The sequence below is a fragment of the Nicotiana attenuata genome, chromosome 4 (genome assembly GCF_001879085.1).
Source record: "Nicotiana attenuata strain UT chromosome 4, NIATTr2, whole genome shotgun sequence".
Classification (NCBI taxonomy): Eukaryota; Viridiplantae; Streptophyta; class Magnoliopsida; order Solanales; family Solanaceae; genus Nicotiana; species Nicotiana attenuata.
In genome coordinates, this window is record NC_031992.1 from 9,309,538 (window position 1) to 9,328,478 (window position 18,941).

At 35.8% G+C, this 18,941-nt stretch overlaps 1 protein-coding gene across 1 annotated transcript in view; it reads left to right on the top strand.

Moving 5' to 3' along the window:
- The window catches only part of LOC109224958, a 6,547-nt gene continuing 2,680 nt past the window's right edge, over window positions 15,075-18,941 (top strand). Inside the window, exons 1-6 of the mRNA XM_019389535.1 lie at window positions 15,075-15,477; window positions 16,294-16,351; window positions 17,469-17,549; window positions 17,722-17,757; window positions 18,149-18,388; window positions 18,468-18,609. Coding sequence (XP_019245080.1) covers window positions 15,302-15,477; window positions 16,294-16,351; window positions 17,469-17,549; window positions 17,722-17,757; window positions 18,149-18,388; window positions 18,468-18,609 — 733 coding nt within the window. The 5' untranslated portion in view covers window positions 15,075-15,301. The remainder of the gene's footprint in view (window positions 15,478-16,293; window positions 16,352-17,468; window positions 17,550-17,721; window positions 17,758-18,148; window positions 18,389-18,467; window positions 18,610-18,941) is intronic.

Consider the following 18,941-nt stretch of genomic DNA (forward strand, 5'->3'; position numbering starts at 1 on the left):
TAAACTCCCGTTTGGCCATAAATTTTGGCTGCTTTTATTTTCAAAAAAAATATTTTTGAAAACACTGTTTGTTCATAGAATAGATCAGCTTTTGAAGAAAAAAAATCAAGTTCCCAAAAACTACTAAACCAGTTTTTGGGTGAAATTTTTTTCTTCCAATCACAAAACTTCAACTTTTTTTCAAATAAAATGATGTCCAAACACAATTTTAACTTTCAAAAATTATTTTTCAACACAACTTCGAAATCTTTTTTTTCCAAGTTTCAACCAAATCTATATCCAAACGCTAGCTAAAAATAGATGTTCGCATTTACTTATTCAATTTGGAAACCATTGGATTATTTACTATTTTAAACCTATCTAACCCTTTTTATTAAGTACTGCTTATTTCCAATTTATTTTTCAACATATAATAAATAGGGGTGATGTAGTAAAATTACATATTCTTTATTGTTTTTTAAGAGGTGTTTCAAGTTAATAATGGATAAATAAACTTGGACGGAGGGAGTATTAGATAGTGACTTGTACCGGATTGGGATTTGAACTGTAAGGGGTCGTTTGGTAGGACGTATTAGAAAAATAATGCAAGCATTAGCTCTATGCATTACTAATACCTTGTTCGGTATATTTTTTCAACATGTGTATAACTAATACTCATACTTGGTATTATCCTATGTATAAGTAATGCATAGAAAATCATGGCATTAGTAATATCAAGGCTATTAATGCATGCATTAGTATGGTTAAAGACAAAATTGTCCTTAAAGTCCCTTAAAGCAAGAGAATATGGAGGGCATTTTTGTAAATTAAAAATTATGCAATGCATTATAATTTTAATACACCACACCAAACAGTAAATAAGAAATAATATCTGCATAACTAATGCTTCCATTACTAACTCATGCATTACTAATACACCTTATTCCGCACTATTCTTATACACCTTACGAAACGACCCCTAACTGGATGGCGACCCCTAACTGGATGGTGACAACATCATGGCTGTTCACATTGGGAAAAAAATATTGGTTTAAATAAACTGGAAAATTGACATATTCAATGCCTATTAATTTGGAGATAACGCAAACCAGGATAAGATATGCTACAAAAATGTAGTGTGATTACCTCTTGGGAAAATCACATTATATAGCCGCTTTCAAAATAATAGTCGAAAAAAATATTATATTTTTTGTGTATATATACATTCTTTATATTATATACAAAAATTATACAAATTTAATACACTTTTCGACTATCGAATATAAATAATTTTTATCGCGAACTAAAAGTGATAATACCTCTTACCTCTTTGACGAGTGTAGATTGTATCTACCTAATGATAGTGAAAGAACTTTAATATAGATTATGCGAGAAACGTGAAGTGATTTACAAGTATGACGGATGACTAGAATAATTTTATTTAAGACTAGCATATTCCAGATGCACATTAACTCCTTCAATAAATTAAAATCTCGACACAAAAAGCAATTAATTCTTTATGAAGGTAGTAGTCCATCTTGGGGACAAACACAAACGAAAAACAAAGAAAAGAAAAATGAAATTTAAAGAATCTATGAAGCTTTGCTTAAAATTTCGATATTTACTTTAATTGATTTTTTAATTGATTTTTCGGTATTTTTCTTGGGGTCTACAATATTTAATTTTTTCAGATATCAAGAATGAATTAATTTTTTTTTCGTAAGTTGTCCTTGGAGTAAAGAACCTAGGAGTTTTGTTATATTTTCAATGAATAAATTAAGGTTAATATGGTCAATTTTGTTGTTAATTAATGCTAAAAGGTCAATTTCTTAATATGTGTGAAAATAATCAAAAAATCAATTAAAGTGAACTGGAGGGGTAATTGTTTTAGGTGTCTTAGAATCATGGGATAAATTTCAAAATATTCGTAACACGACCATAGCATAACAGAAGAAATTGAAATACATGGTCATAAGATAATTAATTACCTAGCTTTAGGGCATCTCCAATCCTTCCACCATTTTTTTATACCAAAATGGTGCAAAGTAACTCCAACCCATTATACTATTTTTTTCACCAAAAATATTCCCTTTATATTCTTCTCTCTCTTCTATATTATATTGTTTTCTTTATAAAACAAATCCTTTCTTTTTTCTTTTTTACATATTTATCCATATAATTCATATTTCTTTCTTATATAACCATTTAATATAAAATTATTTTATACCTTTAATTTTTAAATAAATATAAATTATAAGCAAATATTATACATTATACAAATGTATAAGTCAAATAAAAATGAAATCATTGATAAGATATAATTAAATAAATATTACATTATGGTAGAATTTAGTTTAATTTTTACATAAATATTCAACTTACAAGATTAGTATGTTGCTCCCATAAATGCTCTATTAATGCATTACGAAGTGCAAAATGAGCATCTTTGTCCTTAATTTTTTGTACCGGGCTAAAAATTGTTCAAATCGATAATTTTCATCTAATACCATTTCTGCTGTTGGAGTTGACCTTCCCAAGCATCTTGAATTGGTGCATTAAGACCACGTTCATCCTCGAATATCATGTTGTGCAGTATAATATATGTAGTTAATATATCATGGAGCACTTTTTTCCTCCAAAAATGTGACGGCCATGCAATAATTGCAAAACGAGATTGCAAAACTCCGAATGCACGTTCAACATCTTTTCGACATGATTTTAATTGTGAAATATTTCTTCTTTTGAGAACGTAGCTCACGAATAGTTTGCACAATAGTAGACCATTTTGGATATATACCGTCGGCTAAATAATAACCCACATCATATTCTTTTCCTTGAATAACATAATGGTAGGGAGGAGCAATACCTTTAGCAAGATTAGAAAATAAATGTGATGAGTCTAAAACATTAATGTCATTATTAGTACCGGGCATACCAAAATATGCATGCGGTTGAAGATGATATCCATCCAACAGTTGAGATAGGGATGAAATCTAAGTATGTATTAGAAATTAGTCGAAGTGAAAATAGGTGGATACTAGAGAGAGAAGCTCTCACTTCTCTCTAAATTTCCTTATATCCAAATATCCACTCTTTCACCCCATGTCCCAACATACCCTAGGTCCTTTTCTAATGGACATAATACCTCTAGAACCTCCAGATCCAGCAGTTGATGCTAAAACATTAGCGGATGATGTTTTGCCTACTTTCAAGGGAAACTCTTGTCCTCTGACCCAATAAATTTTATTCATGAAGAGCACGTTTCCTCCTTTCCAAGAACTCATGATTGCAATGAAGCTATGTCTGAGGCTCCCTTACAAGAGGATGCATCACTTAGGGACCACACTATTGTTCTCTCATCCGATGAAAAGCAACGCATCTATGAATCATGGAAATTTTCGGTTATTATCAAATTATTTGGTAAGCGTATCCTTCATCAATATCTCAAAAAGAAGATTCAAGAGCTTTGGAAACCCACGGAACAGTTTTCTCTCATAGACTTGGAAGATGATTTTTATATTGTTAAATTTTCTAAAGAAGTCAATATGGCCAAAGCTCTTCATCAAGGACCATGGTTCATCAATGGTCATTATCTGTCAGTTAAAAAATGGGTACCAAATTTCGTTGCTTCTAATGAAAAATTAACCATCTCTGCTATTTGGTTAAGATTACCTCAACTCCCTACAGAATTTCATGTTAGTAATATTCACACAAGAATTGGTAACAAAATTGGTAAGCTTTTAAAAATTGATGATTGTACCTCGGCCACTTTGAGAGGTAGATATGCTAGATTATGCGTGGAATTACCTCTAGAGCATCATGTTCATCCTTTTATCTATATAGCTTCACATAAACAACCTATTCATTATGAGGGAGAAAATTTCCTTTGTAAAGGGTGTGGTTAGGCCATATTCAGTTAAATTGTAGCTATAGTAGCACCCTCTCTTCCACCACTGTTTCTTCTCAAGAAACTAAAAGTAATCCCTCAACTCACTTAGAGGATGACCAATGGAAGGTAGTCTCCTTCACCAAACGAAGAGGGCAACTCATCAAAGAAAATCCTCAAAGAAAAACTTCCCAAAAAAATGCTATCACTACGGATGGCTATGGTATTAAGGCAAAATCTTTGATGCCACCACTGGAAAGTACATTAATACTCAAAAACTTATCTATAAAGAAAAGGCCTCTTTAGCCACATCTCCAAATTCCACTTCCGAAACATATAAGATTAACATAGGAAATCAATTCGATATCCTAGAACACGTCAGACACCAATCCCCTGACACATCCTATTAGTATCCCGAACCATGATTTTAACCAAAACAACCAACCCCTTATTTCGACATTAACTATGCAAAATCCGGTTTGCATGGGAAAATAACTCCCACGTGGCTAATGGTAAGCCATTAAATAACATTAAAGGCCACTTGCCTACTCCTAATCAAACCAAATCCTCTACAATCCACAGCTTGGAAGGAAAATAGCTGGCTAATACAGCCATGCAACCCCTTTTTTCCTCATCCCAACAAATTGCAAACGCCAACCCTAACTCACTCAAAGTTAAAAACCACATGCTAACCCCCTCAGAATCCATGCAAAAGATAATAAATCCTCCATGTCATCTCTCAAGATACTAACACTCAAGTACTCTACGAAGCCAGTGATATTATAAACCCCTTACAAACAAATAATGACCCATCTCTCACTCCACCTTCAAAGAAGTACTCATCTTCTCAGACTCGCTCTTCAAACTCCACGCATGAACCATACTCACATGGACAACCTTCCCCCTCTCCCTCATCACAACAACCCCCTCATCTACTCAACCACCCCCTCCCTCTGAACCATTAACCTCGATCTTGGTTGGAGAGGGGAATCATGGGTCATGTTGTATCTTTCAGTCTAGAGATCGAAGGTTCGGAGGTGGTGATAATCCTCTAGAACTCGAATTTCTTAGCTCAAATGATCATGGAAGGCATGCAACTGGCAATGAACAACTATGTCAACCATATTTGGCTGACCAATATCTTGAATCCAATCACTCCAAATGCCTCCCCAGCTTTAATCCAAGCCATGCAAGCCCATTGGGGCCTTCTTGCTCACTTCAACCCGACCTTCGAGCAACAACCTCTCCAAAACCTACCTTTTTTTCCACCACAAAACCTAGTGAAACCAATATTTCTAGCCTGACAAATAGCCGACCAAAACCAACAGATGTACAATCCTTTGATACCTCAAAACCAGGAGAATCCTGCTCCAATGGAGGTCCATCCATCTCCGAACGTACCAAACATGGGAAATCACTTACTAGGGGAGGGGGAGGCTGTAGCCATACCATTAAGGGAATCTCGAATAGAATTCAAAAGCCTCAGAGAAATACCAATATTGCTCTACAAGGAGAGGCAAGACAAGAAATCTATCATCAGTTGCCCAGCAGCATTATTTAAATGCTCAATGGACATCAGGCCACCACTAAACCCAGCAGCAGGGAAATATGTAGTGGTGCTCAATTCATCTCTGAGGGACGACCCACCTTTACGTTTGGAGGAGAGTCAGGGACACCACACCATGCAACCTTTTCAAATGAATCGACCAATTAACTTCATAGTTTGGAACGTGAGAGGGGCCAACAGTGCCAATTTTCGTAGGAATTTTAGAGATATCATTGATACCCATAGGCTCTGCTTGGTTGCTCTCCTAGAAACTCGCATGCAGGACAATGTTGCTATCCAACATGAATTCAACTTCTCAGAAATGGTCGAGGTTCCTGCTGATGGCCGTTCTGGAGGAATTGCAATTATGTGGATGCATAACATGGATACTGTTGATGAAGTCGTTAGGGATGATCAGAAACTGCATGCTATGATTAAGGTACTTCCAAATCAAAATCCTTGGCAATTTAGCACTATTTATGCTAGTACTAATATTATAAAATATAATTTAATGTGGCAAAATCTTAATAACATCTATTGTAATTACAAAGAGCTTGGCTTGTCAGTGGTGATTTCAATGATGTTCTCTCATCCGATGAGAAATGGGGGGGGGGGGGGAGGGGTCGTCCGGTAAATTTTAATAGCACCGCAAAACTTTGGAAATTTCTTAATAATTGTAACATTTTTTATCTAGGTTTTAAAGGCCCCAAGTATACCTAGACTAATTATAGGAAAAAAAGTAATGGCCTAATTATGGAACGATTAGATAGATACTTTGTAAATGAAGGTTGGGTTAACCAATACCCAAATGACATAGTAGACCACTTGCCTAGAACCTATAGTGACCATAATCCCCTTCTCATTAGACTTAATACAAAATACAACCCCCCCAAACACAAGGCCTTTTCGTCTTGAAACAATGTGGTGTTCTCACCCTCAATTCCTAAATCTAGTTAAAAGGTGCTGGAATAATAGAACCTTTGAAGATTTCTTACCCTTATTTAAATTGGAAGCCTCTCAGTGGAATAAAGAGGTTTTTGGTAACATATTCCAAAAAAGGAGAAAGCTTCTTGCTACAATTAAGGGTATCCAAAATTCTCATAATTACCCTGCTAATAATTTCCTCCTAAACCTTGAAAATCAGCTCATAAATGAGTACAATGATATCCTTAAGATGGAAGAGGATTTTTGGAAGCTTAGGTCGTGAGTTAATTGGCTTAATAATGGTGACGCCAACACAAGTTTTTTTCACATATCAACTTTAATTTGTAGAAGAATTAATAAAATTTCTCATTTTAAAGATGAGGATCGGAATTGGTTTGATGACCCCTGCGAAATTGCTAACCACACCCTTCAATATAGATCTAAGCTCTCTTGATAGTCCTGTCACAAGCCAGGAAATATCAAATGCTATCTTCTCTTTCAAACCAATGAAAGGCCCAAGACCATATGGTATTCACCCTTTTTTTCTACCAAAAATATTGGTCTGTAGTGGAAAACTCTATTATTACCTATGTATAAGATATTTTTCATGTCACGATCCATTTTCGTAATAGGTCATGATGGCGCCCAACGCCGTCGTTGGACAAGCCAACGCGGAAATATACAAATTAAACTTTCGATCACTTTAACCCCAAAATAGTTGAAATAATTCCATAAGATGGAAATAGATTAGAATGATGATAAAAATCATGATAATCATACAATCCCAAAATAATGACGTCTACTAATGTGTGTGCCAAGATCTAGTATCACAAGTAGTGGGCGACTAATAGAATGTACAACAAAATACACTACCCTACTGTCTAAATAGAATAGACAGCATAAATACATAAGAGAACTCCTTCAAGCTGCTACACGACACGGAAAGGAAAGCAGCTCACCGTAGGAATATCAATCTGCTCAGTGGTGCGCGCCCGACTGGTAGTCAGATGTACCTGCCTCAGACCCTGTACAATTAAGTACAGAAGCGTAGTATGAGTACATAAACAATATGTACCCAGTAAGTATCCCGTCTAATCTCGAAGAAGTAGAGACGAGAGGTCGACTCGATACTTACTAGGGTCAATTAATATGAGAAGAGTTTATAATAAACATGGACATCTCAAGTTATTTATATTTAATAATCATGGAGTAACAGTTCTTTTCCAAACACTAACGATGATGCTTGTATATAGTCTAAGCAGATATGTAACTCAGCCCTTGAAAGATTTCTAAGCAAAACATGCGCAGATAATCACCGTGGGACGTACGGCCCGATCCAACATAAAATAAACTGCGCACTGCCGAGGGTCGAACGGCTCGAACCATAGATGCATCTATTACCCCGCTCGCGAATCACCCGTGCGACGCGGTCAAATAGAAAATAAGCTCATTAACAAGCAACATTAACAATTAACATATATATGAGGAGTAGCCATACACAGAAATACCAAGTGTTCTCCTTTAAAAAGACCAAACAGGATAAGGGTCATTCTCTAGTCTCATTCTTCTTACTCAAAATAGTTTATATAAATCCGAATTAATCAACACGTACTAGAATATCACGTAGAGCATGCTTATGGGTCCTAGACTACCCGGACTTAACATAACAGTCGCTACGTACGGACTCTCGTCACCTAGTGCGTACGTAGCCCCCGAATATAAAGACAAGTTTTAGCAAATAATTCCCTCTTACAAGGTTAGAAAGGAGACTCACCTCGCTCCAAAGTGCACTCCAAATGCCAAGAACAAGTCCAAGCCCTCAATTCGGAGCCGAACGATCCCAAACTAGTTGAACGAAGTAGGAACTAGTTAATATAGGCTCATAGGATCGAATTCTAGCTATTTAAGAAATCTTCCAACCATTAATACAAGTTTTCTAAAAATCCGACCCCGGGCCCACGGCCCGAATTCCGAAATTTTTCGAAGGAAGTTGTTCTCTACAACCTAAGGATCAATAATATATGATTTCTAATTAATTCTATAACAAATTTCGTGGTTAAATTCAAGTTTTAGCAAAACCCTAGGTTTAGCTCCAACCCCTTTGATTTTGCCTAAGTTCTAGTGTTTAATCTACCTAAAGTACAAGTATTAAACAAAGGATGGGTGGAACAAACTTACCTCTTGATGCTAAGTGAAGACCTTCTCTCTAAAGCTCCCAAATCGCCCAAAGGAGGAGTGAAAATGTAAAAAAAATGACTTAGAACCCGTCTTTAATGAACCTCATTGGTTCAGTGATTTCCGCTTCTGTGGTAAAGGGACTGCATCTGCAATCCCGCATCTGCGAGATTTCAACCGCATCTGCGGAAAGGGGGAGGGAAGGCTGGGGCCGCATCTGCGGTCTGGGAGCCGCATATACGGTTCCTGGCTTGGCCCCCCCCTGAGCCGCTTCTGCGATCGACAGACCGCATCTGCGGTCCAAGAACCGCAGGTGCGTTTATGACAGAAGCAGCAGTTCTTCAGCCCTCTTTCAAAATTTCCACTTCACTCGAGCCTCGTCCGATTGACGCTCGGGGCTCCCGGTCCCCGCCCGAATATACCGACATGTCTGAAACACGAGACGGACCTACTCGAACCTTCGGAACACCCAAAACAACGCGAAATCTAGAATTCACCCCCTAAAACCAAATGAATCAAATCTATGAACTTCAAGTTCTTAATTTTTCCTCCAACGGGCCAAAACGCCCTAAATCTACTCGGATTGACCCAAATTTTACGGGCAAGTCTTAAATGATATTTCGGACCTGTACCAGGCTTCGGAACTAAAATACGAGCCCGATACCTAGGAAATCAATGATTACTTAGTTTTTTTAAATCCTTAAGACTTCAAATTAACAATTTCTAATAAAAATTCACTACTCGGGCTAGGGACCTCGAAATTCGATTCCGGGCATACGCCCAGGTCCCATATTTTTCTACGGACCCTCCGGGAACGTCAAAACACGAATCCGGGTCCGTTTGCTCAAAATGTTGACCAAAGTCAAACTTAGTCTTTTAAGAAAATCCTAAGGAATCAAATGGGCATATTTCACCCGAAACTCTTCCAAATTTCGAACCAACCGTCCCAGCAAGTCGTAAATTCGCTAAAGCAAGCACGGGGAGTTTTATTTAAGGGAACGGGATTCAAAAAGGCAAAACGACCAGGCGGGTCGTTACATTTCACAACCAGAAAATCCCAGAACCCCTAATCAATACCCACCTTTGCCTTATTCCCAAAATTCCTAATTCAAACCTCCTAAAAAAAATTTGTCCCATCGGTCTATGCAATACCATCTACAAGGTCGATACAAAAATTATTGCTAATCGAATCAATCCTTTTCTTACTAATATCATTAGTCCCTTCCAAACAAGCTTTATTAAAAATAGAAGGGCTTGTGATAATAGCATCATTATCCAAGAAATCATTAACAAGTTCAATAAAATGAAAGGCTCCAAAGCTAACATGCTTATTAAATTAGACCTAGAAAAGGCTTTCGATTGTCTTGAATGGTCTTTTATTTATAGAACCCTTATATATTTTAAATTTCCTCCAAAAATCACCTCCCTTATTATGAATTGCATTACCACTAGCAACATTGCAATTCTTATCAATGGCACCAACACATTTCAAACCTACTAGAGGCATTCGTCAAGGGGAACCTCTATCTCCTTATATTTTTGTTCTTTGCATCGAAATGTTGTCAAGGTATATAAATCACCAAGTCGACTGTGATAACTGGGACCCCATTAAATCAAACTCCAAAGGTCCAAACTTATCTCATGTTTTCTTTGCCGACAACCTTACCTTGATGGCTAAAATTAATGATAAAACATGTGCCACTATTTCTAATACACTTTCTATCTTCTGTAACTTATTGGGACAGAAAATCAACTAAAAAAAGTCCAAGATCCTTTTCTCTAAAAACTGTCCTAAAAATCTTCAAGAAAAAAATTCCCAACCTCCTTAATATCTTCACTAGCAATAATTTTGGTAAATATTTAGGTTTTTCAACTATCTATAAGTCCCCAAATCCTAAGGACTTCCTATATATTCTTGATAACATGAGAGCTAAACTTGTTAATTGGAAAATAAATTGCCTAAACCTAGTCGGACGTGCTACCCTATTACAATCCACCCTTAGCAATATTCCAAACCATGCCATGCAGTATTTTCAACTTCCCAAAAAAACTCTTAAACATATTGATCGCCTACAAAGGAATTTTTTATGGGGCACCACCCAAGATAGAAAATGCCTCCATCTCATAAATTGGGATATTGTTACTACTCCTAAGGAGAAAGGGGGCATTGGCCTAGTCAAAGCTGCTACAAAAAATCAAGGCCTTTTAGCTAGCCTTACTTGGCGTCTTTATAACAACCCAATGGCCCCTGGGCTAAGGTCCTTATCAACCAATATTCTTATAAACCCTCCCCAAAGAACACCTCTTTCGTATGGAAAAATATTGTGCATGGATAAAATCTATGCACTAAGGGTCTTGCATGGAATATAGGTAAGGGAGATCGTTTAAACCTTTGGAATAATAGATGGATCCCAAACCTCCTCCCACTAAGATCTCTGATCCAAGGCCCCGTAAATTTTAATGAAGAAAACCTTCTAGTAAAGGATGTTCTTACTAACCACAATTGGAACCTAGAGACAATCTCCTTCTCCATTCCTAGCGATATCATTAATGTCATTCAAAGTATTCATATCACCAATCCTATTTCCACTAATGATAAGCCATACTGGTTTCCCAAAAATAACGGCATGATTAGCATAAAATCCGCTACTAATCTTATCACTCCTACTAAGGAGCCCATCCTAAATCTTTCCTGAATTTGGAACCTAAAGACACCTAGGAAAATTAATTATTTCCTTTGGCTTTGCTACCACAACAAATTTCCCTCTAGATCGTATCTTCATCACATAGGTCTCAACATTGATGACCAATGCCCAGTTTGTAGGCAAGGCAAGGTAATACTTTCCCACATATTCCAAACATGTCCCATAGCCCACAGATTTTGGGCAGACTTTGGTATCACCCTACCCACTTCTGACAATATCCACTGGCTTGACTCGATTAGATTCGCGCAACCAGCAAAATCATTCCTCTCGCTTAAATGGGATGATATATATCCCTATGGACTCTGGCACCTTTGGCTTAATCATAATAGCAATAATTTTAATAATGAATCTTAGGATGTCTCCCTCTCCCAAACTCTCAATAGAGCTGCCGAGTTCAAGTATCTTACCGGTACCATCCCTTCTTAAATGTCAAAAACATCATCATCAATTGGCAAAAATCTAGTCCGAGCTCTTATAAACTTAATAGTGATGGTGCTTATAATATTAATAAGAACATTGGTGGTATGGGAGGAGTCATATGAAACAGCTTTGTCCAATGGATACTAGGCTTTCAAAGACTTTCTAACGTTATTAGCAATACTCAAGCAGAGCTCCTTGCGTTGGAAACAGGTCTTAGAATTGCAAATCACTTTAAGCTCCGGCCCCTTGAAATCGAAACCGACTCATTAGAGGTAATAAATCTCCTAAGTACTGATCATCAAATTTATAACCACATCATTTCTTCATGCAAGTGGTCAATGGCCCAGTTGGGGACCCCGGTGCTCAGGCATAACTTCCGGGAAGCAAACGTTGTGGCGCATCTTTTGGCAAGGGAAAGTACCGAGCTTAGTAATATGAATAAAACAATCATCCTTCATGCACCTACGCCAATGGTGGAGGCAGCAGTGAAAGATGATGCTGCAGGGAAATCCTACTCCAGATCAATATCGGAAGAATCTTGTAATATGCTAGCTAGTATGGGAAATATTAATGCAGCTAACAACATTACTACTTTTGTAACACTCCCCAGTTTCGATCCCAGTGGGATGACTGAGAGTGATCTATGTAATATTTCTTAGCATCTAATAAAATTTTCTGTTTTCAACCAAAAAAAAAACAAAAAGAAATCTTAGTATGATTAACACAATTTTCGGCCTACAAGAGTACTAGATTATTGTTGTAATTTTCTCATTCTATTATGTTATTTAATGTATTTTTTAATCTATGTCAGTTGCTATTGTATTAAATATTTGTTTTTATGATAATCAATGAACATTGTGTTATTTATTAACAATATATTATATTTCAGATTTGTACTTTTATTTTTTTGATGGTTATATATTTTTATACAATTATAATTTATAATAAAATTAACTTATAATTTTATATAAAAATAAAATATAAAAAATTAATTTATAAAAATTCTACACCAAAATTAAAATACAAAATTGATATTATAAATATATTACATAAAAATTATAATTAATTACAAAATTATAATATGTTAAATTAAAAGTGTTATATGATAAAAGATAATATTAAAATAATGGTGAATACTAATTGTGTTGATGAATAGTGTTACACCAAATTTAGTGTAATACTATTCACACACCAAAATGAAAGAAATGGTATTGGATTGGAGAAAAAAAACACCAAATCTAACACTAAAATGATATTTGGTGTCAAAAGTGGTGTTGGGTTGGAGATGGTCTTAGGGAGATGTACTTAGAAAACTTAGTCCATATTAGATATTGGAAATGACATAATCAAAGTTAATTATTGTAAGTTTGAATAATATAAATGGCCCTACAAAGATGTTACTGTATGTTTTACAGTATATATTATCAAACCTCATACATCTTAATATAAAATCTCATGTGAAATAGATCATGCAATTAAAATGATATTTATAAATTGGTCATATAACAATGGAACATCTAAAAAAGATGCAATTGAAATTGCGTCGTGAATAATTGAGTTTTAGTAGCTTCCTTACTACTAATGTCCAAAATTAATTAGATGAGTTTGTATTTTGCTAACTTCTAATTACTTCAAGGGAACACAAATACGCAATTAGCTATTTAATGACTTTGTATTTTCAATAATGCCTAGTTGGGCGAGTTTGAAACTTGGAATTCAAAGTGTCCTTGACCAGGAGGATCTTCTGTATTTCTTTATCAGTTACGTTGTAATGTTGATAAAAAACATAGTACTAATAGTCATCAATAGGAAATCTTATCTTAGGAAATATGGCACGTCAAAAATAATTTATGAAATCTTCGAACAGCAAAAAAGAAAGAAAAAAACCCGTTTGGTACGCAAAGCATGCCACAAGGTCTAGAAAACGGTCGTACCCCAAAAATGTGATATCAACAGCCTGTTGTCGTCAATAGGAAATAAAGCAAATAAAATGATAGCTTGATGCACAAAGCATATTGCAAGGTCGTACCTCAAGGAACGTAATATCGACGGTTTGCTGTCGTCAATAGGAAATAAGGCAAATAAAAGGATAACTTGATGCACAAAGCATGATGTCGGATTTAGGAAAGAGCCGCACTCTAATAGAGTAACAATGTCTTTCACGACGCGACCCTTTCATAAAGCAAGTAAAACAACCGCTTTAGGCCCCATATTTGTGGAGGCCCCATTTTTTGTTACATCTAATAGACTATGTATAAGTTTAAAAAAAGTCTATAAAGTGAAAAAGTTTGATTTCTTTCTTTAACAAATATAGAGAAGAAATGTTTGCAACTACTATGATTTCTATCAAGGAAATTGCACTTGAAATGAATATCGAACCCGAATTTCGTAAGAAACGTGTGATATAGGAAGTAACAATTTGATGCGAATGTTGATAATGAAATCTCAAAATCTTTCGAAGAGTCCTTTAGAGTTGATTACTTTTATACATAATAGACAAGGCTATTTTTTCACTTCAAAATAGATTTGAACAATTCAAAGCATATGAAACTATTTTTGGTTTTTCTATTTGGCAGTAAAAACTAAGATCACTAGATGTTGGAAATTTGAAAAAAATATTGACTTAATCTTGAATGTTCCTTAAAGCATAATAATCAATTCGCTATTGATGGTTTAAATTTATTTTCTGAATTAAAAGTATTAAGGAAAATAGTACAGTTAGAAGATAACAGTTTAATTGATACATTTAATCAAATAAAAAGATTTAATTCTTTTTCAAATGCCTTAATAACTCATGTTACCGTTGCTTCAGCGGAAAGAAGTTTTCAAAATTAAAATTGATAAAATCTAATCTAAGAACAACAATGTCACAAGAAAGCTTAAATGGATTAGCTATATTGTCAGTTGAGAAATATTTATTAAGAGTTATTGATTATAAGAAAATCATTAATAACTTTGTAATTAAGAAAAACTGCAAGACTTCAAATAAATAAATAAATAAATTTAAAAAGTTAAAACACCTCATAAAATTTGGCTTTAGGCCACAAAATTCGTCGGGCCGCCCCTGCACGACTCGAGTGCGTGACCAATATATTAAGCAAAGACATTAGACAACTATACGTTGTTCCGAGACTAGCCTTAGGATCTTTGAACAAAAAATAAATGCAATTTAATTGGTTAAAGATTTTTCGTTTACGGCTTGCAGTTGCCAATACTCTCACAACAACAACAGGAATTATCCAATACGGCTTTCCACTTCCCATTCTTTATTTGTACAAAAATTGGCATTTTACCACTCCTCAGTTTCACCAACCGTGATGCTAGCTCCATCAACTACCTACTAAAATCTGCCACGTAGACAAAATCAAGGGCAGAATAGTACTTAGAATGAGCAGAGTACTCAATGATTACACAACAATCCAAAAAGTAGCATCAACAAGTATGGCCATAGCTTGAACCATCAAAATCACATATATAAAGAAGCTACAAATAAGTTTATCACTACACATATCAAGAAAAAACAAAACACCCACATAATAAAAATTCAATCTTTAAGCTCATCACACCAAATTTTCAACTTTCTTGAATCTTGTTTTTGTGAGTTGTAACAGAGGTTTTAGATTGTGGGGTTTGAGGATTTTTTCAAGATTTAGGTGGAAATTGAAGATGTGGGGTTTTGGGGGAAGGTATTATTGGGGGAGAAAAGAGAGAGGGAAAGTGGAAGGAATAGTTGTGGTTTTCGCATGGATGTCAAGTCAAGATCGCCACCTCAAGAACTATGTTGACCTCTACTCTTCTCTTGGATGGAATTCCCTTGTTTGCCACTCTCAATTCCTTAACATGTATGCTCCTTTTTTCTGTTTCTTAGCTTAATTTTGAAGTCTTAATCCCAATTAAAAATCAAATAATCATAATGAAATTTGAGTTCCTTGTTTGCCTGCCTTCATTTGCCTGAATTAGTTAAAAGTTAGGTTCTTTTATGACTTTCTGATCACTAGAAGTAGTACATCATAAAGATAGACTGTGAGTCAATTTAGGCTGGAGACAGCTTTCCAGCAGTGTAGTAACAAATTTAGGCTGGACTTATATGGTTTTCGATGAACTTTAATAGTGAGAAATGGTGGTGCAAAAATTGAACTTAAAGAGAGATGAACTTATCCATGTTTAGTAGATCTCGGTTAATATAGAGAATTGAACTCTGGGTTGTGGAAGTGAGGTAATCTTATGTTTCTATAACCTAAATGTAACTTGTTCTGATTTTCTGGTACCATCTTTATTGGAGCTTTCCAAAAAATTTATCGGAGATTTCTCTCTTGTCTTGTCTTGTCGGATAGGAATATAGAATAATGGCGGATGTAAATAACGTATATCAGATTTTGGATTTTGTTGGCTCCTTAAGTTTCAGATAGGAGTCAATTACATGTTCTGTACATTTTCGTAACCTCTGGATGCTCATTAATGAAATGCTTTTATTACTGATAAAAGATAAAAGGTGGCGGATTCCAGGATAATCTCAAACTTACCCTTATTCTGGACTTCTAGTCATATATTTGGTGGTGTTCTCGTATATTAGCTGCTTTTTTCTCATGCGGTCCAACTTTTAAAGTAAGAGAACTTTCAATGTAGACTTATGGGATTGTTACTCATTAATCTTGCAGGTTTTTTCCTGATAAAGCTGCAGCATTGGCAGCAAATATTGTGAATGAGCTTATTGAGGTAAGTCCTATGTGAAGTTACCATCTTTTTTCTTCGGTTGTAAAAGCAGGTATTTTTATTGATAATGTAAAGCAAAAATGGAGATGTTAAAGCAAAACAACAAGAAGAGTAAAATGTAAGGGTCTGGAAGGATCTAGTTTACATATAGCAAAATCTTACTAATAAGGACCAAAAGAATCCACGAACTTCACCAGCTCTTCAACTCCTTCTGTAACTCTTCCTCCAACCAAAAATTGGGAGTCCAAGGCATTTGAGTCGGTAAATCCATGCTCCACGCACGATAAGGATCATTGGTGGGTTGTGAAAACCTTATTATATGGATAATCTTCTTTGAATTTCATGGGACAGTAATAGCTCTCTATTTCTCTCCTTCAACAACATCTGCGTGATAAGGCAACTTGGGACCTCTTTCCAGATTCTGTGTCTTCAGTTTTCCAACATTCACTCTGTCCAAGCAGGCAATGCCATCATGAATCCCATATGATGCATGTTAACATTATGAAGTAGTCTCGTTCACCCTCTCGGTGAATTATCTTGCATCAGGATTCGCTGGTACAAACTATTCTCTAGTTTTCCAAAAGTCGGTTTCCAAGGGAATGACCTCCTGTTCCACTAGTATCATATAAGGATGTCACAGAGGGAAAACATCTCTTTTCCAGAAGTCTTGAACCATTTGGAAGGAGATAATCGCCATTTGCTCCATCAAAAATTGAGGCTGTGGTGAGGAAGTTCTACGAGAGCTGCGTCAAAGAGGCTAACCGCAAAGTACTTTCTTTTGTGTCCAATATGAAGTAGAAAGATTTAGACCCGACCTTACTTCTATAGACTGCACACCGTTCTGAATTACGGCCTCATGAGAAACCAATTAGTCCAGATTTCAGATGATTTGAAACGCAAGCTTCTTACTTTCATGAGAGTTACTTTCATGAGAGTGTGTAATTCAGGATGAACCTATCTCAGAGAGGAGTGGCCCAACAAGCAATCTCCCAATAGTCGGTGCAAGTCATCACCAATTTTATGACTAACATGTTTTGAACTCCGTATATTTCTGATAGCCATGTTTTTGTCCGTGTTATGATTTTCTAATGACCACTTTGTTATAATGTTGTATGTGTAGGAACTAAAAGTTAGACCATGCCCTGTTGTCTTTGCATCCTTTTCGGGTGGACCAAAAGCATGCATGTATAAGGTTCTCCAGGTAAGCAACATTTCTTTTGAAAATTATTTGAAAAATGTAATATGATCATTGTTACCCATATGTACATCAGAACATACAACAGTTTAAAATTTATTTTTATTTTTATTTTTATTTTTTATATAGCGTATTCTACTTGGAACAACTAATTTTATTATTCTAATTTTTATCACAGATAATAGAGGGCAAATGTGAAGAACATGTCAATCTGGTAAACTCCATTATGTTTTTCTCTCATGATGTTTATGTCCTTTCCCAATCTATAGATATGATTCATGGAGTCTGCTACAATGAAACAAGCTTGGGCATCGACTTAGTGTTTAAATGTCAATTTAGTTCCATTCCATGACATGATTTATGTTTTCAATTTTTCAAGCTTACTGTACAATTCTATCTAAAAGATTCCTGTACACCAGGAACTTCGTTTGCCTATCATAATACTCTTCTTTTTCTTTATCACGTTTTGGTTGCCTTATCTTCTAAAAGCTTATGTTCCCTCCACCACCCCTGTCATAATTGAGATAGTCCATTGCCTTATTTTTTTAAGTAACATGATAACAGTGTCAGTGATATCTGATCAGATTATTTTGTTTAATTTGAAGGGTGAGTTTCGACTTGTTAGAGACTGTCTTTCGGGCTACATTTTCGATTCTTCTCCAGTTGACTTTACTAGTGATCTGGGTACTAGATTTATACTACATCCAACAGTTCTTGGAATGTCACGTCCTCCTCCCCTAGCCTCATGGATAGCAAATGGAATTGCTTCCAGTTTGGATGCCCTCTTCCTTAGAAGATTTGAATCACACCGCGCCGAGTTTTGGCAGACTCTATATGCTTCTGTTGTAAGTGTCTCTCAGCTTTGATTATGCTCATTTTTGTCGCTCTCTCCTATATTTCTGCTTAATTTAATATTTTTCACAGAGCACGGGAGCTCCGTATCTCATTTTGTGCTCAGAAGATGATGATCTTGCTCCCTATCAAACTATTTGCAATTTTGCTCAGCGGCTTAAAGATTTGGGCTCTGATGTCAAACTACTAAAATGGAGTAGCTCCCCTCACATAGGTATGGTGTTAATCCTGTGGAAACATTCTTGCTTCATGTACCTGACATGCAATCTGGCATCTGCCATTTTAAATCTATTGGATATCAATAAATTTCAAAAAAAAATCCTAATTTTTTTTGTGATCGTGAAATCCGTCTGGAGTCGACCCTTTGGACCAGCTGCATTATTCTAAACTCGGGGATGATGGGCCCGGTCCTCTACCGGTCTCCACTTAAATACTAGAGTTAGTTCGCCTGGCGCATGGCTCGAACCTATGACCTAGTCACAAGTCCCTCAACCTTTGGCAATTAAGCTAACCTCGGGGGGGGGGGGGGTAGGGGTACTATACTAC